Source organism: Maylandia zebra, linkage group LG15, assembly GCF_041146795.1.
Source record: "Maylandia zebra isolate NMK-2024a linkage group LG15, Mzebra_GT3a, whole genome shotgun sequence".
Lineage (NCBI taxonomy): Eukaryota > Metazoa > Chordata > Actinopteri > Cichliformes > Cichlidae > Maylandia > Maylandia zebra.
In genome coordinates this window covers 569,510-592,683 of record NC_135181.1, presented here as the reverse complement: position 1 = coordinate 592,683, position 23,174 = coordinate 569,510, and the positions used below count along the sequence as shown (strand labels likewise).

General features: G+C 42.9%; 2 protein-coding genes across 7 annotated transcripts in view; one reads left to right on the top strand and one right to left on the bottom strand.

Annotated features, from left to right (window-relative positions):
- Positions 1 to 12,663, bottom strand: part of pnocb (prepronociceptin b) — a 33,990-nt gene extending 21,327 nt beyond the window's left edge. For 2 of the 4 annotated variants that reach the window (XM_076873635.1, XM_076873634.1), the window contains exon 1: positions 12,327 to 12,663. The gene's annotated coding sequence lies outside the window, so the exon portion shown is untranslated. Of the gene's footprint in view, positions 1 to 4,189; positions 4,279 to 12,326 lie in introns of those variants that run through there. The other 2 variants (XM_004542312.3, XM_004542313.3) reach the window with 2 other exon arrangements.
- Positions 12,664 to 14,341: 1,678 nt separating this feature from the next.
- si:ch211-63o20.7 (Serine/threonine-protein kinase pdik1l-B-like) lies at positions 14,342 to 22,873 on the top strand. 3 transcript variants are annotated; one of them, XM_004542315.4, is made up of 4 exons: positions 14,342 to 14,526; positions 14,862 to 15,623; positions 17,106 to 17,331; positions 21,797 to 22,873. In XM_004542315.4, the coding sequence occupies exons 2-4, from the start codon at positions 14,886 to 14,888 to the stop codon at positions 22,039 to 22,041; spliced, it is 1,209 nt and encodes a 402-aa protein (XP_004542372.2). In that variant the 5' UTR covers positions 14,342 to 14,526; positions 14,862 to 14,885; the 3' UTR covers positions 22,042 to 22,873. The 3 variants fall into 3 exon arrangements, with proteins under 3 accessions (XP_004542372.2, XP_004542373.2, XP_004542371.3); XM_004542316.6 differs by having other exon boundaries at positions 14,521 to 14,627; XM_004542314.5 differs by lacking the exon at positions 14,342 to 14,526 and adding an exon at positions 14,590 to 14,739.
- The last annotated feature ends 301 nt before the right edge of the window (positions 22,874 to 23,174 follow it).

Here is a 23,174-nt window from a genome sequence, read left to right as displayed (position 1 = left end):
AGGTTCTTCTATGGCATCAGTCTAAAGAACCACTTTTGGTTCCAGTTGGCACCTTTTTTTTCTGAGTGCAGTGCAACACCACTGAAATACACACCACATATGGCTCCCTACACACACACAGACACACACACAGCTGCTGGATCATCAGCCGTGGAAATCCAGCCTGTGCGGCCACAGATAAACCGTGGGTGACTCAGCGCACCGTTCAGACCAGCAGGACCTGCAGGAGCAGCAGGAGCTGCGCTTGCAGTTGTGCCCCGGCAGATCCTAAAACGACTAATCTGAGAGAATGCTCTTAATCCGATTTGGACTTTCTGCCACGGCTGCAGCAGATTTCAGGATTGGAACTATTACCTGGCCCATTGCACCATTTAAGAAATGTTATTGTGACACAGATAAACAAATTGACTGGTTACGGGGAACGTAAAGAGGTCAAGAGTAGGCAGGGACATTTGTAGGAAGGGGTGAGAGGACAGGAAGTGAGAACCGGCCGATAAGAGCCGTGAGAAATTCCCCAAGAAGTTTAAAACTGATTCAGAATGAACGATGTCAGCTGTGGAAAAAATCCCTCTGTTGGTCTTGAATCTTTTATTACACGAGCAATTTTTTATCATCCCGGAGTGATATAACTGGCAGGATACAGTAGTGTGTTATGAAAGGAGGCAGATGGACAAAGAGGAGGGCAACAGGAGAGAGGAGGCGACAACAGGTGTGTGTCAGGACGCTCACATTAAACACAGCATCACAAAAACATCATGTAAAAACTCGCTTTCTCATCATAATCACATTCGGGTTTTTAGTGAAGTTGTATTGTGATGGTTTCTTTTCATTGTCCAGTAAGCAGTGCTCTCTATAATGGTTATTCTGGGCACAGTGTTTATGTCTAATCAGTGAAGTTATTATCGGGTACCTCAAACATGTGAGCGCAGGGCTGTGTAACTTCATGCAGAACTGTCAGGTTTACTGGCGCCGGCATTTAAAACTCTTCATACATGTTTGGTTTATAATCAAAAAAGGCTTTCATGAAGGTGAGATTGTATTTCTGTTGTTTTAGTGTATTTTTTAGTATTTCTGTCAATTTTTATTATTACTAGCAAAGCCCTACATGCTGCTTTGGTGTTAGGCCAGGATCTATATGCAGGTAAACTGGCCAGAAAAACACTGATTGTGATTACATAATACATTTGTTAGATACCATATTGTCACCAATATAAATATGCAAAATGAAGAATATGTTAAAATTAAAATCAGATTTAATATTCATACTGTCGCTGTTATCCTCATATTGTTCTCATCATATTTTCCAGACTTTAAGCATTTTTGTAGCTGGTTATTTGATCATCAGACACTCAGATTACAAATTTGCATCGACTGTTACAATATGTTGTGTAACGAATGTAGCACGCACACACTCAACTTCAACAAACGTCCACATTTGTAAAGTCACCGATTAGACGATTATCGGATTTATATCAAATATTTACGTCTGTCACATGGATGTGAGCGCTCACGGTGCCCTAACCAAGGTTTATGTAAGGTTTCATCAGGATTGATGGAAAACACAAACATGCACACACCCATGTGCTACAATCATTATAGTCTTAGTTTTATCATAAATACTAATAACACAAGTGCTCTTAATGCACATTTAAGATAATCCAGCGCTGTATGCAATAATACAGTGATGAAGACGACCCCACCTCCTGTAATTTACACCTATGGCTGTACTGTGATGATGTCACATATCAAGAGCTTGAGGAGGGAGTGGGTGGGGGTGTGACGCCACTCCTCCACGCTGCACCCACAGGGTAAGGGTTTGAAGGGTTCGATCCTGTGAGGAACGGCGTGATGACACGCCACTCCAGATTTGGTTTTATCTTTGAAATTCTCTTTGTCTTAATCTCTGCTTCCTCACATCTGCTGGAAGAATCAGAACTCCTGCTGCTGGAAAACAACACGATGTTATCTCTCGTTGCTTCTGTTCTTTAGGAAACCTTATCGAATGCAGACTGCAGAGCACACCGATCGAGGAGGTGCAGTTCTCTCTCTACAACAGTCTCACTGAAATTCTCCCAAATATTAAGTGGGGAAACGTTGCACCCCTCACATCCATTACTGGTTTCTTTCCCACCATCAGATCAGCTGAGCTTATCATTGCTACTGTTTCCATCAGTGGCTCAAGCAGCTTTCTTTTAATTGGAAATAGATTTGTACCTGGGGCTAAACGCTCACGTGGGTGACATCTCTTCAGCAATCACTCTCTGCGTCGCTTATGTCCTTCACAGTGGGGGAAAAAAATCACACCCCTGATCAAGGTGCATTAAAAGCCTGGAAAGAATATTACACCAGTGCAGAGCAGAGCGTAGTGCACATACATCGGCTGAGGCTGGGGCCGGGATTGGATGTGTGGGAGACGGAGGGAAACCTGGACGCTCCCATGACATTCCCCAAACCTGTACAGGTTATTTAGTTTGATGCGACCCCAAAATGAAAGAATGTGCCTCAAACATTCATTGAAAACATCGAATGTGTGAATCCACAAAGAATATTGGAGAAGAATGAAAGGTTTTCACACAAAAGGGACATTACGCCCTTAATGATGCGCTCAGTTCTGCAGTATTAATTCCCCACTGGCTCTGGCTGTACAGCTGAAATTCTGCAGAGTGTTATGCAGCTGACATTGTGTCATCATTGATCTGGTCGCTGTTAAGCTGCGTTGACACCTGTGCGAATCCATTGGACATGGACCCAGGGAAAGCAATCTAGCACGGCCACACAAGCTCCTTACTTTATCCAAGTGAGGAAACAGAAAAAAGAAGTGTTGAACTGCAAAATAGCTGTACGTGTAGCAGCGCGGGGGCAACAGATAACACGTAAACCTGCTGTTTTACAAAACAGACCCCCATTAATATGCATATATATGAATAAACAGCAAGAAATCTTAATGAATATTTACAGAGAGGCTCTAAAAAGCCTGTAAACGCTTTAATCGGTTCAATCTTTAGCGTAGGCAGCAGAAATCCTAAAAGCAGTTTCAGATGATTACAGGCAGGATGCTCGTAACGCACTGGCAGCAGATCCTTTTTTCTTTTTTGCTTCTTTACAAAAATAAAAGAAATTGCAAATGAAATCGTGACATGCTTTGGCAATAAAACGAGTTATAGATTTAACCTGTTTCAGATCTAAAGTAACATGGAGTCAGGTTTAGAAATGGGATTACTTTCACGCATGATCTTTAAACACCAATACACTGAGACGGGGGGGTCATTCCACCTATTAGTTCAGTGGCACTGATATAACTCTAAAACAGTTAAAACAGCGCCTCTGTCCTGTAGCCATCTGTCATCAAACATCCCCCTCGTGTGCACACATTTATCTGGGAATGGCACATTAACCACCCATTTTCTTCCTGTCTCTGCGAGGATCGTCTTTACTGATAATGGCCAAAGATTATGCACATTCATTACCATTATCATTAGAATCATCATTATCACGCGCTTTCAGCTGATTTTCTGGAGGTTTTTCTGTAGCACGGTTTGAAAGTGAAAAACAGCTTCTTAATATTAATGTTTTATTCAGTCAGATCAAACTAACCTGCTGGTGCTGTTTTCTCTTTTTTTTAAAAACACAAAAAAACAGGAAAAATTGTTTATTGATTTCTTCTCCATCTCAGTCATCTGTGTTGATTTGACCACTTCTGCATTGTTAGCTGTGTTAGGTTAAAATCACGTCAGCCCAAAAGCTGCTGAGTGACTAAGTGCTTTCTCCACACGATCTGGGACTCTCTCTCTCTCTCTGGTTAATTAAGTAGTAATCAGGTGTGGTGTCTTTACTGCTGATGATAACTGTGCTACCTTTAGAGCCGTGGGGACACAAACTGGGTAATGGAAAAGATTGCTTCAGGTGAAGGAGGATTATTCACAGGATTACCTCTTAAGTCAAAATCAAAACCACAGAGCCAAAGAGAGACAAAGTAGAAAGGAAAAGGCAGATGTAGGAGGTGAATCCTGACGGTGGTTGCCTTAAACAACAATATTCCCCCAGGATTAATGCACAATGCATGGGACACACAACAAGTCCTTTCCTAATTAACTATTGTCTCCTTTAAATAATCCAGGAAGTCCAACAACACAATCTCTCTACACAGGTAGACTCGCATAAATAAAGTCACATTCGAGCGCTTGCTTACCTGGATGTGTGAAGATGTTTCTCACAGTCTTTGCCTTCTGTGGCTACTGCAGAGTTTGGGTGGCTCAGCTCGTATCCTTAGGCTCGGGGTTTCAACAACTGAGTGCATGCCTCCTCTGAGGCTTCTTATAATGGCACACCCCTTCCCTCCTGGCTCAGCCCTCCAGTTCCCCCTCACCTCCCTCCCTTCTCCTGTATATCACCACTCGCATCACCGTAGAGAGCTAGAGAAAGGGGTGGATTCCCCCATTCAGTTACGCACAAACCCCCAGCCATACACACAAACGGTTGGCCCGCGCTGACGCAGGAGGTATTGCCTACGACACCAATTTCATCTTCATCGAGCCAACTGATGAGGCTCTAAAAATATGCATCATCATAAGATTTATCCAGAAGCTCCATATCTAAGGTGTCCATAAAGCCCACGGCCTCGACACCAGCTTCCTGCCGAGGTCAGGGAGACGACGGCACTTTGGATGATTTTTTGACTATGACTTAGAAAAGCAGCGTCACGGATGGAGGGAGAAGGTCACAGGTCGATAAAGTTGTTTAAGCTGGAAAAGAGTAACATAACAAGCCTTTTGTTGGTGGCAGTGGGGCCTTGAACAGTATATTATTTTATGGAACAATGACCAGGGTAAGGCAGTCGACAGGCAGAGCGTGCAGCCAATCAGGGCCTAGAGACAGGTATGAGTCATGGCAGATATTTGGGGCTGGAGCAGGGGGTTGAAGGTTTGTCCCACGGTGCTGAGAGCTTTCTTTTTTCTCTTTTAATTTATGTCGTGTGTTTTGATAAGGTGATAATGATGTCGACAGAAAGAAGAACAATGACATAAAAAGACTGAAACTGGGAAAATTCAATATTGTGGCTGATCTGAAGCAGACGATGTGGCCAGAGGTGACTGGCTGTACTAAAATTGTCCATGGAGCTCCACTGGGTGGGTGTGGTGTGACAGGTTTAAGTTACTCTCCCATTAAACTGACCCACACACTGTAATTTGAAAAAAGAAAATGGTGGTTTGAAGTAAATATTAACTTCCAAGAAGAAGAAGAAGAAGATGGTTCCAGTGGGAATTCTAATAATGTGATGCTGTGCATGAAATGCTGATAATGTTTACCATGTAATGGTTTAACATAAAGACATTTAGCTGTGGCAAATTACAATGACATTTGTTTTGCAAATGTTTGCCTAGCAAACCAATTTTGATCTGATCCTGGTGTCGGATAGAAAGTTACTGAATCATGTCTGAGTCCCTGCCTTCAAAGAGAGTGACAGGAAACTGTGCGCCAAGAAGATGTAATAATAACAATAATCGCTAATCGCTATGCTAGCTATAGACAAGATAGGATGGATATATTCTCAGGATCAATACTGTGGTTCACACAGGACCGCTCCTAGACTCACGTTTCCATTTGCAGTAATGTGTAGGTGTTCTTGGTTCTCCTCTCCCATCCATGGGCAGATGTATAGGCACGGGAAGCACCAGCAAGACCCCAGGAGGTGGGAGGAGCTGGGGCAGAGGTGGGTTACAAAGTGGCTTGCAGATGTGCACAGACTGTGTGCAGGCTAAATCAACTGAAATAATATGAGATATATGTATATCCTGTGTGAGGCATCACTTTGTGAGTTTGTGTTTACTCCGTAATGAAAGTCATCTTGTTGAATGCACTTAGGCCAGAGGGGCCGATATGGCAGCCTCGCTTCTGTCTGCCCCAGGGCAGCTGTGGCTGCAACTGTAGCTGCCTCCACCAGTGTGTGAATGTGAGAGTGAATGAATAGTGGCATTGTAAAGCGCTTTGAGGGTCTCAAAAAGCGCTGTATAAATGCAATCCGTTATTATTATTATTACTTAGGTTCAGGCTCAATGTCGGTCTTTAGCAAAGAGTAAATAATGGGACGTTCCACTCTCACAGCAGTGATCACCTGGCCATGATGAATGTGCAAAGCATATTTTGTGATAATCCATCAAATTGCTGTTGAGATATTTCACCAACTCTGACTTTTGATGGACAGAGGAGGGGCCACCAAAGTCAGGTAGGTTAATCCATCCTGTAACTGTTAGTGCTTCATTCTGGTTATATGTTATGTTTTCTACTGGTAAGACAAATTCCCAGGGCTGTTTTAAATAGTGGGGCCAAATGTTAGAGTTCAGTAGCAGCTGATTATGAACACAATAATTTTGTCTATAAATACATTTCATTGAAGAAAATGACTTTTTTCTTCTTTTTCTGAAGTTCAACACCTGAACTTCCTTTCACGTTGAGCTGCTCTTAGCCTCAGCTTCCTTTGAAAATGTGAAGGCTGACTCTGAACCTGTGTGAGGTCTGATAGTGATGGATGAATTGGGTCTATAGACAGAGCCCTGGGTTAGACTGAGATAAGGAGCCTGGAAGAGCAAGCAGCCTTTTGCAGGGTCTGTCTGTCATTGATATCGTTGTGATCCACCAGCTGTTCAGTGCACATAAACGCCTCCTGTGGTGGCCAAGAAGCAGCGATTACCTTGATGACAAAGAAGGCCAAGCTTGGCACCACATCACATTAAAACCTTAGAAGTCTTTTCTATGTATTGATTTTGATTTGGAAATTTGAAGCCAGTAAAATGAAGCGATATAGGATTTCATCTTACGCGGTGTGTTTGTCCTCTCATGTACACTGCTGTGCTTTTTGAAGCTCTTTTTTTATTCACATTGTCTACAAAATAAATTATTAATTTGTACATACTATTATTTCCTCAGATGATGTGATGTATGCAGTATTTCTGATTTGGAGTAGAGCCAAGTCAGCTCCAGTACTGAAAGAAACCAATTTTATCACTTATTAAACAACAAGGATTAGGAACATAAATAACCCTCCTTAGAAATTGGTTATTGGTGTGGAAACAGCCATAGCTTAGCATTGAAGCTATATACAGTACAGTATAATACAGTATATGGGAGTGATTAGTGCAATAACAGTTGGTTGTTTTATGATGAGTTGCAATGAGATATTGATTGATTGATGTCCACATGCACTCATCATGGGCATGAATGTGGTGATAATTTGGGGCTTTTAATGTTTTCTTTGCACTGTTCTTTTTCCACAATGATTGTACAGCATCTTTAATTACTTTTTACTGTTGACCCCCCCACACAGAGTCGAGGGCTCACCATCCACCGGAAACTGCTGGAAAAACTAACATCAAGTTTTACACCACCAGGGAATGAGCTGGCCATGAAGAAGCCACTGCTCCAGAACTGACACCTTCAAGCTTGACTGACATTTACAGCTGCCCACACGAACAAGACAAAGACCTTCCTGAGAAAAGCTTTATAGTCACACAAGCAAATATTAATCAATTTGGCCACAATGACAATAAGTATGTTTCGAGGCTTTCGAACATAAGAACACGCTACCAACTGTCAGGCATGGAGGTGGTAGCATCATGCTCTGCAGCTGGTTTGCTGTCAGTGGTGCTGGTACACTGCACAGGATGGTTGGAATAATGAAGAAGGAGCACAATCTCCGAAATCTTCACCTCAAGTCACCAGCTAGACAACTGAAGACACAGTTGTTCCTAAAGGACAGCGATCGCAAACACACATCAAAACTGGATATGGCCTGGATAAAGCAGGCATAAACGAAGCTTCTGGAATGGTTTTCCTTAAGCCCTGACCTCAAACCTACTGATGTTTGTGGATTATAGTGAGCTCTGTGCCAGGAAACCACGTCCAATAATTCTTCTATTCCCGAAGGTTGTCGTTCGCAGCCAAAATAAATACACTTTGTTTTTTTAAAATAACAAAACATCATCATCACCTCCCAACCCGAGCTTATAAATGTTCACATAAAATGCATTTGTTTTCATTAGGACAAACATTCACTTTCAATTCCTGCACAAGAGCACGTTCAGATGACTTCTTCGAACACCGAGGGAAATATTCGGTGTTAAAAAGGGCAGATGGCGTTAATAACTCCCAAAAGACTCTCACAGACAGAACCAAGGCCACCACAGGCCAAAGTCACTAAAAGCACAAAGAAAATGTGGCGTGAGCATACTTCATGAAGCACTGAGAAACATTTCACCCACCAGGGTGAAAGGTCAAAGTCTACAAATACACACTTTTGGAGCCAGCCTCAGGTGGCCGTTAGAGGACCTGCAGTTTTTGGCTGTACCACGCTTCACGTGTCTGAACCAAAATACTTTGACCTACAGCAATTTGAGGAAAAAGAAATGACCTCGTTGTCACCCCAGTACAAATAATGGTCTCCACCTGGACACCCCTGTCAAAAATGTCTGGCTTCGTCACTGATAGCTGTGGCCAGAGCTGACCGATGTATGGCTCGTTCATCTCAAGTCAAGCTCCTCCTTCCTTTTTCATCTCATCCAGCGGAGGTGTTTTACCGTCCTCCTTTGCAATGAAACTCAATGATGTGAAACCAAAGGAGGGGGGAACTCTGGGGTGGTTTATGGCAACTCGAGGTTTTCACCTGTCAAGGCACAACTGATTGTTATTAACAGCAGGCCGGAAAATGAATTTTTGCCTGGAAAAGAATTGCATTTCCACCCCAAAAGCCATCGTAATTTTGTGCGGAAGAAGAATTACATCTCAGCTCAGGAAAAATGTGCAGTGTCAACCACCAAATCCTCAGAAAACTTTTATTTCGGGGCGTAAGCATTCACGAGGACATATTTCATTTGTTTGTCTGTATTTATCTCATTGCATAACTCCATCCAGATCACTTTGTTTCAGTCCTGCACAGCTACAAAAGGAGTATTTGAAACCAAGCAAGTGTTCTTTCCTCACGGCCACTATATGCAATCAGCCCAGTGCCAGTAGAAAGACATTTGCTTTACGCAATAAAGACATGAGGATGATGGCAGACGTTTCAATGAAAGGCTGGCTTACGGAGGAGGGAAACCATTATTTGTCAGAGTGACGGCTGTGAAATTGAGTACGGGAAGCTGAGAAGATGTTTACCGATGTTTACTCTTCATGTGGGGAAGCTCGGGATAGACCTCGGGATTAAATTCAAGGGTTTTGACCTCAATCAAGGAAATAATTACTCTTGCCCCTCTGGTTGGTGGACTGCTTAATTAGCAAGCAAAGCCCCCACAGAAATTCCATTAGAGTGAAAGCAGAGGTGATTAAAACTATAATTCTTATTAGACTCATTAGTACCTTTTTGGGGATGCCTGGCATTATTGAATGTGCTGGGAAATTGAATTCATGATGCTTTGTGTGGATTCAGCACGCCCTGTACGGTGTCTTCATCCAGCTATGTAACAAAACAAGTCATATGACAATAGAATAAAGGGCAGAAGTGAAGTGTGACTCACTCCAACTTGCTCAAGTTATGAAGAGTATTCATGATTGGCATCACTGATAAAAGCTATGGATCGCATACACATGCACTTCTGAGCTGCTCTTTTCTTTCACTGTGTGCTTCATTGCAGTGAATCACTATGCTTCCTATTATATTCTCCCCAAAGAACAAAATGCACACACACACCTGCTGTTATCTGTCATCACCACAGTTGCCATGCCTCCGCCAAAAACAGTCGATACTGATGTAGCACCCACTCACTCTACAAGAGTGTATAGGTGTGTGTTTTGTTCACAGGCTCTTTTGTGATTAAATGGAACTGCAGCAAAAAGGGAAGTTTGGTACTTTTGGGGCACTTTTGTTGTTTTTTGGGCAAATTAAATAGGTTGATTACAAAACTGTCCTAATAGACTATTCAGATTCCTCTCTTTAGTAATGTATTCTCAGCACTTCCATCACGTTTGTATTTTTTTAACAAAATGCCTTTCGGTACTGAAAAGCAAGGACTGACAAATAGGTGCAAAACACTTCCGGTCAGGCTTTACTTTTCATTCTCTCTCTGAGCAATTAAAAGCACTAAGAGGGAAAAGGTTTCTGTCATAGTAAATGCAGATGCAAGCTGGCAACGTATCAAAACGTAGAAGGGAAAAACAGCAGAAACCCAAAATAGTCCCAGAGAGAGCCAAAGTACCGGATGGCACATCTAGGAAAACGCAGTCATTGTGATGGAAACCTACGAAACAGTAGACACTGGAAACAGGAGGGCAAAGGAACACAGCTGAAACTAATCAGTACAATAAATGAGACAGGAAGTTAAGCTCAAAGCGAGACACCTGCGGTGTACAAAGAAGCAACGACTTACTCAAGCTTAAAATCAGTTTTCTGTCTCACAAAAGTGACTCTTGTTTTAACTGGTGACATCGCAATGGGAACTTGGAGATCCTAAACACAGCTAGCTTAATCAGAATTCTGTAATTTATGTAAGTGCGTTGCAGATTCTCTGCTGGGGGAATTTGTTTTAAAAGTGCAAGTTGTTAAGGTTTGTCTTACTAAAACCAATGAATTAAGCACAACTGGTACATGACATGGTCACAGGAATATGCTTGTATTGACTTGGTGATGCAGAAAATGCGTAAATGCTGTTATCCTCTAATCTGCTGCAAAGTCTCCTTCACATTGCTACTAAACACAAAGAGTACCTGTTCAGGGCAGGGGTCGGCAACAAGCGGCTCTTTAGTCCTCATAGTGCGGCTCCGCGTGGTTTGGGAAGATAACTTAGAAGTATTTAGCTGAAGTGTAATTTGATTATGTATGTTCTTTTTTTTTTAACTTGTACTTCTAAATTGGAAGATTATTGTGATAGGGCCTAAATAAATATAAAAATAAAATTATATTCTATTATTTTTTTCATCGCTCAAAATAAGCGTCACACTCGCGGAAGCCGGTGCACCTCTGCCTCATTTATCGAGACTTTCAACCCCAGGTAGGCCAGTTATGGATCTTCGGATCCACATTATGTCAGCAGCTCCACCGTGAACTATGTTAAAAACAAACACGCTCACGCCTCACAGACGACAGCTTACAGTCCTGTAACGATGAAGTGACTTCGTACAGCCCCGACCTGCAGACGCTGTGCGCAGAGGTTCAGGAGCAGAAGTCCCGTTGTAAACATATCACGGCAGACCCGACGATGTTTGCATGAACAGGCTTTTCAGCATCTCTTTATTGACCACTTTTCACACACGGTTGCTGTGCGCACACAGCCGGCTGTAGCTTTGCAGCTCACAGCCCGACACATACCAACAACAGCAGAGAGAGCACAGACGTTAAGGCGGCGAGGCGTGATTGCGGGTGCCGCTCAGGTGCGTCCGCCTCCCCTGCAGCGGCGCTGCAGACCACGCCCCGCCACACCCATTAACCAGGTAAAATACATATTTAGGCAGAATTTTGCAAATATCTATTTTTCTTTTTTTTTTTTAGCAGCATAGAACTTTTTTCCAATTATTTTTTTTAAAAGTCAGGTCAAGGCTCCAAAAGCCCAAAGGCGATATGAGGGGGGCGGCTCACAGCAGGTTTTGTTTGCTGGGTCATTTTAGTTCAGCTTTCCTTTTGCTATATTTCTTTAAGAGATCAAAATGTGTTAATTACATAAATAAAATGTAATTTTCTCTGTAGCACTTCATGGATTTCATAAGAAACACACCTTAGTTGTTCACACAAAGCATAAAGGTTAAAAACAATATATACAGTGTTATCTTCATTTTAGATGTCAAAAAGTATCCCAGTGTTTTCTTTTGCGTGGAAACTGGCTCCAAATGGCTCTTTGGGTGCTAAAGGTTGCAGACCCCTGGCTCAGGGGATGTTAAACTGGTGGGCCATAGACCAGTAAACCTACATAATAAATGTATAAAATTATAGTTTTTGTTAATTTACTATAGATGTACTAATAGCAAACAAACAGCAACTTTCCTGTCATTTAACTGTTTATCTGTTAATTAATTCATAGGTGTAGTATGAATGGCAATGAGTGGGCAGTCTTTATCAACAGCAACTTGTAAAAATACAGTTAAAACTTCCAAATCTGCTTCACATTTTCTAAGGCTGTGGAATGGGCCAGATTGGAGTCTTCACTGGGCTCATTCTGGCCCCCAGGCCTTATGTATGACACCCCTGGTTTAAGAACTTAAGTTTCAGGGCTCTAAATAACCTGAAAACGCCGACAGCATTCACTGTTAGCATAGCACATCCATGTTAGCAGTGTATAAATGGATGGTTTAGCATATATTAGCACAGGTATCAATAAAGGACTACCGTATTGACCACTTTTACTAACCTCAGGCAGACGGACAGGCGCTCTGCAGGTGGGATTGAGCGCCTGTAATTGGTGTCTAGGCGGGCGATTCTGGGACCGACGCGGGAAAGCAGGTCCTCAAACTGGCCGGGTGACAGACGATGATATCGCTGGAATCTGCCGTCATCCAGGCGCAGCTCCTGGAGCAAATGGTGAAACTCACTAAACTGCTCACGCGCCTGGAGGACTTGATGGACCCAGGTACGGCGAGGACGTCTTTTACGCTGCTGCTCTGCTCTCCACAGTAAATAGAGAAGGGAGACTCTCTCTTCAAGCGCTAGCTCGACAGCTGCCATCTTGCAAAGATGGAAACTCCCACATTTCCGGTTCACGCGCGTCAAAATATCATATTTTGACGCGCGATGGATTTTTCTTGGACACGCGTTGAGACGCGAATGTGCACGTGTCAAATTAGGGGCGTTTGGGGCGTTTTATTCGCGTCCATCGCGTTCGGTGTGAACGTTTTCAACCATAAACAGAAGCCATGAGAGCACACTCAGCGATAACAAAATGTGCAGAAATTAAAATATTTGTTTTACTGCTCTGTGTAATAAATCCCAGGATGAATGATTTTCAGCAGCATTAAGCTGCTCTCGTATTTGCACATTTCTTTCTATTCTTTGTAGATTTTTAATCACCATTTTATCATCACCATCTGAGAAAAAGTCAGGCTCTGATAATATTAAAATAATATAAACATACAGTCACAAGTCATACAGTTGTGACTTTATAACTGCTGATTTCTAATCAATAGCATAACCTGGTCTAGGGTGGGCTGGGCTCGCAGCACGAACTACCATAAGAAACAAACCACGTTTGTATTACAGGAAACCCGGGCTTAACCTTTGGGACATATGCAGGGCCTCATTCCAGGAAGCAGGTTTAGTGAAGTTAGCTCATCCTGGAAGGAGGGAAACTCTGGGTTTTCTGGTTCAGAAAGAGCTCCAGTCAGTTACCAATCAGTTACCAGGGTAACAGACTCTGTAAGCCTGACCTGGAATGCTGAATGGTTTTCTTCAGTAAACTTTGAGGTTTGTCTGACTCCTTCCTTCCTGTTGCACCAGAAGCAGCTGACTGACTGCTGGCTTCATTTCTTCACTCATGAAGTTCCTCTGAAAGCTCAGAGGGAATTCATTTTACCTCTACTCAATCATTTACTAATCAGACTCAGAGCATAGACATTAATAACATCTGATTTATTATTCACTCAGAATAAATCGATATCTTTCTTATTCTGTGACTCTGTGGGCAGCAGCTGTCAGAACATCATTCTTTTGCACAGGAAACGTTTAGTGTATGTTAGCGATTGCTGTTTAAATAAAACATACCTGCATAAAGCTTTAGACAACACCCTGTGTGATGATGACTTATGCCATGTTGTAATCGGTCACATAACCTCTGTCACACTTGGGATTTTGGAGTTCATGTGAATCTTTGAGGCTGAAACGATTTTCAGACTAAAACAGCATTTCATTTATTTTAAAGTTGCTTCTGAAATGCAGCCGCAGACCGTCCGACGAGCTTCTCGACATTCTCAAAGATTGAGATTCAGTCATTAAACGATGCCCAACAACATTTTGAAATGGTGCATTTGTCCATTTGTGAGTTCTGTGCATGCGACTTTGCCACACTGATACTGATAAGTTCTACCCACACTGACTTTGTTTGCTGTTTACAGATTTTGTTGGATCAAACACAAAGAACACCAGAACCGTATTTAAATGAGCTATTTGTAACTGCTAACCGAATTTTTTTGCGTTTACACAGACAAATTCTTTTGTTGTTCGTTCAAATAAAAGCTCCATCTGGGCCTTCGTTTTCATTATTTACCAAAATAATGGTGTCCGTTTTTGACGTAACAAATTCCCTGTCTGAACTCCAACGTGGGCGGGGCTCGGACAATTCGAATCACATTACACGTCTCGGACTTGGCGCTCAACCAATCACAACGCGGTACTGAGGTTTCTTAGCCAATGACGATGCGTGTATAGGCAGAGCGGGATGTTCCGAAACTTAGACACGGAAGTTTGTGACGTTTTCGTCTGCGTTTCCTGTGTGTGTCATAAACAACAACAAAGAAACTCGTATTTGTTGAACATGGTTTCGTGTAAAGTGCCTCCAGTTGAATAAACGGAGGATTCAAGGCGTTCCGTCGCTCATAAAAGAAGCTGAAGTGTTCCGGGTAAGTCGGAAATCAAAGTAGGAAGAGCTTCATGTTTCGATGCCCTTTTAAACCACAGACTGCGCCATGTTAAACGCGCCGTCGGTTACCACCTTCATACGGTCAGTCGGAAGCGTTATTGTCTGTAATATACGGTTCATGATTGTTCTTCAGTTAAGCTTTATTTTAAGATTTATTATGTTGACTCGTTACGAACCTGAACGTCAACTTGAGGTTAGTATTTTCTCCTGTCATAAGCTACGATATGGATAAATGTAACGCTTGCTTACTATATTAAAGCGCTGTTTACGGTGTGTATATATATTAATTGTATAACATTAATCTGTGTTTGTCAGGAGACACAGCAGCTTCCGAGAGAGATGGAGGAGCTCTACACCTTAGAGAGGGAGGTGGGACGAGGCAGTTACGGCGTGGTGTTTGAGGGCCGTATGGCCAAAACTGGACAGAAGGTGGCTATTAAGCGGCTGCCCTGCAGCAACCCAGAGTGTATTGAACTCTACTTGCAAGAGCTGTGGGCCATGAGAACCACAGCCAGGAACCACGTCAATGTCATTGCACTGCACAGCTGCCTCCTGCAGACGGGGTCCAGGAGCCTGAAGACCTTAAAACCAGGGAAACTGCCCCTGCGTCTGGTTGAGAGCGTGCTCAAAGGAAGTGTGGTCACAGCAAAGCAAAGTCAGGAAAGGACCAATCCTCAGTCTAACACCAGGAGGACAAACTCTGGCTTCAGACTGCAGGACAGGACTAACACTGTGCAGGCCAGAGCTCATCTCCATAACAAGGATGAATCAAATGCATCTGATTCCACAACCCCTCAAAGGCCTCAGAGCAGAGTCAGGAAGAGACCGGCCCCGAGGGAGGAAGAGCAGACTGCGCCGCTGCGCTGCTTGGCCCTGTGGCTCGTGATGGAGTACTGTGATGGAGGAGACTTGAATCAGTACCTGCTCTCCAGGCCCCCAGATGCTCAGCGTAACCACAACGTGGTGCAACAGCTGTGCAGCGCCGTGGCCTTCCTACATAGCCTGGGAATCACCCACCGGGACCTGAAACCTGACAATGTGCTGGTGTGTGTGACACCAAAAGGCCCCGTCGTCAAGGTGGGCAGATGTGACGGTGTTTATCTCAGATCAAGTGGCGTCAAGCTTTGTTTGAAAAGTCACACTGTTCAAATTTGAAGGCACATTAGTGCTTAATAGTTCTGCTCTCTGAGGGGGTGTTTGCTTTTCACAGCAGCAGTCTGCTTGAGACGCAATTAACATAAGAAAGTAAAATATGAAGAAAACAATTGGAAACAAAATTGCTCTACTGATCTCTTTATAGCTAAGCAATGAACACATTATATACAAAGCAGAGGGAAATATTTATGGCACAGCAGTGCAGCCAGGAAGTGAGATTCTACTGAAAGTCAAATCACAGATCAAGTGTTCGTGTAAATCCATGTAAACCCAAACAAGCCAGATTATCTGGTGAGTTTTTATCTTTATATGTGGAACAAATGAAACTCTAAATTAAGATGCAGCTACAGGTTGCTTTCATTGTTTGTTGATCTGCCACTTACATCTCTACAGAACATCAGAAAGTCATGAAGCATGTCCAGCCAAAAGTGATGTCCTCACATGTAAAGAGCACTCTACCAACATTGACTCATCATTCTGTAATGATCAGACCTTACGTATCTTTGTAAATCATCTTAGATGCGTGGATGAGTCTTGATGAAACTTTGGCCACTGTGACTGCCAACATCTCTTTGGTGCTTACAAATATTTTTACTCATCCCACACATTGTTCGATCAAGCACCAAATAAAAGTGTCACTGTATAGAATACAAAGTCAGATTAGAGTAGCGTGTCACGATATAATATAAATCAGGGGTCCCCAATCCCAGTCCACGAGGGCCGGTGTCCCTGCAGGTTTTAGATCTCACCCTGGGTCAACACACCTGAATCACATGATTAGTTCATTACCAGGCGTCTGGAGAACTTCAAGATGGTTATTTATCCATTTAAATCAGCTGTGATGGATCAAGGACACACATCTAAAACCTGCAGGGACACCGGCCCTCGTGGACTGGGATTAGGGACCCTGATATAAATGATCATAGCATATGTATGTTTCCCATCTTCCCAATGGTTGATTAATTTTCTACCAGTTGGCTAGTAGGAAAAAAAACTTTGTGTGCCAGCTTTTCTTTCCTTTTCTTTTTTGTTCTAAGCCAGATATTAAAAGTAAAGGACAGCGCTTTTTACTGTCCTTCTAAAACCAGGGGTACGCAACTCCAGGCCTCGAGGGCCGGTGTCCTGCAGGTTTTAGATGTTTCCTTGATCCATCACAGCTGATTTAAAGGGCTAAACGACTCCTCAGCATTTCTGAAGTTCTCCAGAGGCCTGGTAATGAACTAATCATTTGATTCAGGTGTGTTAACCCAGGGTGAGATCTAAAGCCTGCAGGACACTGGCCCTCGAGGCCTGGAGTTGCCTACCCCTGTTCTAAAACTATTGGTGGCACATTGATGAGACTAAGCCCAAGCTGTAAGCTAACCGAAGGCGTGCTGGTTTTTCTTTTTCTTCTTTAACCCCGAGGTGGCAGATTTTGGTCTGAGCAAAATGAGTGAGGGCTCCGTGGATGGCGGCCTGACCAGACAGCACTTCTCCTCCACCTGTGGTTCGGACTTCTACATGGCTCCAGAGGTGTGGGGCGGGCTGACCTACACGGCCCAGGCAGACATATTCTCTCTGGGCGTGATGTTTTGGGCGGTCCTGGAGAGAATCACCTTTCTGGAAGAAGGGATGACTCAGGAACAACTGGGTAAGCGTCTCGCTGAGAGAAGACGTCACCATAAGCCTCTGCCTCACTATTTGGCGCACTCGCAGGAAGGTGGGAAAGGTTGAGTGTGCGGTCAGCCTGGTGATGATGCATCGCGCTGAATCCAGTTTGCCTTAATTAAGTGGCACATATTAAAAATGTCAGCTGCTATACATCATTCATTTATCAAGCATGGATGGTACGATCATAGATCTAAATAGCAAAAAGATGAATGATGATTTATGCAATGCTGATGTGGATTATAGTACCTTGTATTTTAATACAAGCTGACATTATGTAATTCAGCCTTCCATCTTATTAAGAATTTGAGAAATCTGCGTGTTCGTCCATTCTCTCATCTTTGCTCCAGACCTGAGAAAGTTTTAATGATCGCTGGTTCTCTGCAGTGACTGCTGCCCACTCCACTCAGTAAGAGCCATAATAAGAGGGAGATGCAGCATTCAGAAATAAACTGAGATCTCTGAATCCCACAACAGCAAAGTGGTGACAGTGTAACTTTCAGGAGAAATAAAAGCACTTTTAAAAACGATATTTTGTGGAAAGGTTAGCAAACTTTGATTTGACTTTGACTGCATGATTCGTAAAAAATGTACAAACTTCAGACTCCAGCTTTCTTTCTGCCAGCTCCTCCTAATAATAGCATATAAAACGATATCAAATATAAGTCATATATTTGGATGTGTGACGCGTAACTTAACACAGCGGTCCCCAACCCCCGGCCCACGGACCGGTTTGGTAGCGGGCCGCGAGAGTTGAGGCTCGGGTGTGAAATTGATGGTTTTCAGGGTTTTTATCATTAACTCTGTTTCCCTGGGTCTTTCCCGTGTCGTAGTTGTGCGTCTTATTTTGAAAGAAATGTTTATGCGTTACCATAGCGACAAGAGAGCATTAAGGGGCGGAGAGGAGGACGTTACTCTCGATGTTGTTGGCGCATTTCAGGAGGACGCTGCTAATAAATTCAATTCAATCTTTATTGGCAGACTTCATGTCCATAAAAACAAGACAAGAAACACACACACAACTCCCCCCCACCCCCCACAACACAAGGTATAAACCGCTAAATATATATATGTATATAAATAAGTATATAAAGCATTTGTAAAAATATAAAACCATAATATACATAAAACACAATTACTTAAAATAAATCAATAAATACACAAACACTTTAACCAGTGCTTTCTGAGACTGGATGAGTAACGGGAACCACTCACTGTCGGATCTGTAAGTGCTAAAATTATACTGTTACTCGAACCATCCAGTCGTTCTCTAAAACTGAACATTAACTTTCTTAAAAGTGCTTTAAAAGTCCAGACACCCACAGCTACAAACATCTGGCTGGCACTACCACTTCTAGGTATCCTGCAAAGGATTCTCATTGCATCATTATATGCAACATGCAGCTTCTGCATGCTACATTGTTTGTAGGATGACCACAAGGGGGCAGTATATAGCGGTGTGCAATACGCTTTAAACAAAGCCACTGGAAGTGAACAAAAGCTGAATTTGCCTGCACATAGAGCTTACACCGCTGTCTGTATATGTCATCATCATCATTCATTTGCTCAGTAATAAAGTGACCGAGGTATTTCACCTTTTTAAGAACTTCAAGAGTTTTTGGGACAGTTTAAACAAAGGGAAATTTAGCTGTTTATCCTGCTTGGTTCTACATATCAAAACAGCACTTTTAGCAGCATTGTACTCAATGTCATATTGCACACCATATTCAGTACAGACATTGAGAAGATCCTGTAACCCAGCACTGCTTGGACTAAAAACAACCAGGTCATCTGCATACATGAGATGATTTATCAGTGCTTTACCTAATATACACCCAGTGTTACAGGCTCTCAGCTGTATGGACAGATCATCAACATATAGATTAAATAAAATTGGAGACAAAATCCCACCCTGTCTGACACCAAAGGGGGCAGAAATACTGCTTCCCCATTTAACCTGCATGTTCTGATGAGCGTACCAGTAAGAGAGAATCCTCGCCATGTATTGAGGAACTCCCCGTCTCTTCAGTTTATCAAAAAGTTTTCTGTGGTTCACTCGATCAAAAGCCTTAGAGGCATCAATGAAACACATGAGGACAGATGAATTTTTAGCCCTGTACAAACTGACTATTTCCTTGAGTGCATATATGCACATGTCAGTGCCGTGCTTTGGTTTGAAGCCAAACTGATTATCCAGAGAAGAGATGAACACATTAACTCTGTCAAACACAATCTCTGATCTGAGAGGTTTTGTGGTCAGCAGCAGCTCAGTCGGTGGTTCCAAGTTTTACACAAATGAGTCCTCAGTCTGTTGCTACAGCTTTAAAGACGATTGCCTATATTTTCCTAAGTGGCAGATGAGTTGGTATTTGTGTATGACAACATAATTTGTCCTTCTCGTACGTCAGCATTGTCATCAAACTCTGATGCCGTGGCATTGGAAGTATAACGTCTCCAAAGTTGTTGGCAGTTCGATTCGAGCAGAGGAGGGCACCGAGCCATGCGCTGGAGCTCCGCAGTGAGATTTTAATTTCTTTTCTTGATGTCTCGTCAGAAACCCGCGTGGCCGTCGGATGGTGCAGCGTCTCGACGTACAATAACACAGAGCGCTGTTCTGCTCTGCTCTCAGAGAGTAATGAAATGGCTGCAACACCGACGTCTCATTTTGTTCGCACAAACCCGATTCTGCTCAGAGGAGACCGAGCAGCGGGGCGATGTGAAGCATTATCCCCCAGTTTAGTGCCCGAGAACTTCCCTGAGTCGTTGATGTTTATGCTGAAAGAAGATGCTTACAATTGGAGAGTTGTGTGAGTGGATCATTTTTCCCTTTAATAAAAAAAGTAGAGTTTAGCAGCTCAGCTATCACAAAGAGAAAACCGAGAGATTCAACTGAAGGTGTTTCAAAGGTAGAAATAACGCTCCATTATTTAACTTTAGCGTGTCTGAGGATGTGCACGCCCACATGCTTACACAACGATCCAGGGGAGCGGAGAGGAGCCAATCACAGAAAAGCCAGACTCAGCCTCCTGTGCTTTAGGCCTGGAAAGCCTTCATGGCGTTTTGCTCAGTCAGGTTAGGCAATGATTTGCTGGGCTCTGACTCGGGCCAGCGTTACTCAGACTTCAGTGTTGACCTCAGGCTTTTATGAACAATGTGTCACCTTAGGGTCCTCTGTGATTTTGGTCACACTACCTCAAAAACCTGGTGTTGAGCTAAAGTACCAACCGATGCTTTTCAAATGACTTTTTAAAATTTTTGCAGCACATGTGTTTCAGTGATGCGGCTTTATTAGTTTCCCTCCATTAATCTCATTTTTCTGTTAGTTAATGTAGTTGTCTTATGTCTAATGATGACGAATGACCAGTTCAAGTGAGTTCACAGTTTTATCTTATGGTATCTTGATTACACTTATCAAAATCTTCTGGTGCAAAAGGAAGAAAAGAAGCTCAAATATTTCAACTTTGATTCTGAAGATCAGAGGCAGGAAGTTCTTTCTGCTCATGGGTTAGGATCATGTTCAGCCTACAGAAGCAAGCACATACACTTGTATGTAATGACACCTGTGGACAGGTCGGGCTGAAATATACTGAACACCTTTCAAAGTGTTGACATCATGTAGTGACCAAATCACAGTCTGTGAACACATTTAAACATGAAAACACTCGTTTCACCATCCGTGTGTCTAAATCTTTTTTAATGTAAACAGTTATTGTTAAAGTGAGGTGCAGGAAGTGTTTGCATCCAAGGAAACTGACGTGTGACAGGATTACTGTCCGTGGAGTCAGAGCTAGAACCTTTACGGGTTTCCGTCATCTTGGGGTCATGTTAGCTAAACCTTGGAGTAGGGCCCGGTGCCTGAACGTCATCTCATCTTTGCTAATAATGATCCGACTCTTACGCCGTAGCACTCTAAGCCAGACTGATTACACTTGATGCTGTGTCACAGGGCCAATCAGAGCCCTCAGTTCATCATGTGATGCTTGATGGATTGTTCCTGTGAAGGAGTAATGCTGGCCCTGAGCTCTTATTGAATCTCCATTTTCTTTGTAAAGGACCCATACATAAGAAATGTCACACAAGCTTTTTATCACATGCATACTAACAGTCTGCCACATGCAGACACATAGAAGGGAAATAGTTTTACTGAGCCATCCACAAATAGTCTCCACAAAGAGAGCAATTTATGAGAGCTAAGAAAATCCCAGCGTCAATTTAATTTAAACACTTTTGTGTTCCACGTTTTTCCTTGTCATTTAATTGTAATTATGTTGTTTCTGATTAGTCCATGAATGACTCATTAATAAAGTGTGTCTCGTCGTGCTCTGAACATCTTGCACACCCTGTTAGTAATTCCTGGTAATATTCCACGCCAGCTTCTCAAAGTCACTGAGGTCTGAGGCGCTCTGCCGTGTCTAACCTACCCGTCTTCCTCCCCGTTTCCCCTTCAGGCGCCTACGTGTGCAAGGGACGCTCAGGCTGGCTGATGCCGCTGGGAGAGGCTCTGTGGGAGAATGCAGAGCTCCAGCTGTGCATCCCGACGAAGTTTAAGAGAGCGCCCCCGCTGCCGCCCCCTCCCGGCCCTGCCACGTGCGCCCTGCTTTCAGAGATGCTCGCCTCAAACCCGGACGCCCGGCCGACGGCTGACCAGCTGGGGGCCAGGGTGCGCTCCGCTCTGAGAGAGGACTCCCACTGACACAGAGTACACTTGAAAGACTGTAATGGGCTGAACGACAGTAAGGAGCCCAGACTGCAGTTCGTCCTGTTTGTTTAAAGGTTTTTTAATTCCACATTATTATTATTATTATTATTATTATTATTATTATTAATTTAGCCTAGGTATGGCTCTACTGAGCTATAAGGACATAAAAGTAGTAGGCTTAAATCTGTAGCGTGGGTCGGACTACATAATGCTGTGTGTGCTGAAATAACTCTGTGATACTATTTTTGTGTCTAAGCTGTAATGTTTCAGTTTATGCTGTTATATATTTTCACAAAGGTGTGTGTGGACATGATTTTAATACTCAGTTTCACTCAAACGTTCTCACCTCAAATCTTCAGAACAAAATGTCTATTTATTCTTCTGTTTTAGTGAAATATAACCTTTGTATACGTCAGTTTACTTACTCTCAGAGGCACTTAGCGTCTTTTTTCCTGCCTGTGTGCATTCAAACATTAATATTTGAGTTTGTCATTTGTAAATATTTCTTCTTCATTTCACGTGTTTGCTTTGAGTTAGTGACGCCGTCAGCTGTTTACAGGATTTTCAAACTTGTGTCATATCTGCTGCACAGCACAAGGCTCGCTGTGACGGACGGTCGCTAACGTCTCCTCCTGAACAGGAAATTAAAGCCAGGCATGTGGATTGTTGCTGATCATATCCACGCAGTGTTCACTCTGTTTATTAGTGATCATCAGTCTCAGTCACATGCGTGGATGAATGGAGATCGATTATAACATCAACTGTGTCCTAAATTTCTTGTTAATCTCATGTAATTTAAATAAAGATGGATTTATAACCTCTTTAATCAGTGGTAACGGGAATTTTTATTCATGTAAAATTCATGCTTGCAGTGTAGTTAAAGTCAAACATTGACCTGTGGAATAAATGAACTCTTTGCTCAATAAGGCTGTTACACCGAGCGCACGGAGACTCGGACATTAGAGGGAAGTAGTATGGGCTCAAAATGTGGTCATAAATATTTTGTACTTGTAAATCAGCTTTGTATCTGTGAAAAGATTTGTGTGTGGACTTAGCCCCAAAAAACCCCTGCAAGTTACAAGTACGAATTTTGGCCCTATTTTTCTTCCTTTCATCTGATTGGTCAA

Coding starts and splice junctions, on each gene's coding strand:
- si:ch211-63o20.7 (XM_004542314.5), top strand. CDS start 14,593: ATGTTAAACGCGCCGTCGGTTACCACCTTCATACGGTCAGTCGGAAGC. Junction 15,624..17,105: donor CAAAAGGCCCCGTCGTCAAG/GTGGGCAGATGT, acceptor TTTAACCCCGAG/GTGGCAGATTTTGGTCTGAG. Junction 17,332..21,796: donor GATGACTCAGGAACAACTGG/GTAAGCGTCTCG, acceptor TTTCCCCTTCAG/GCGCCTACGTGTGCAAGGGA.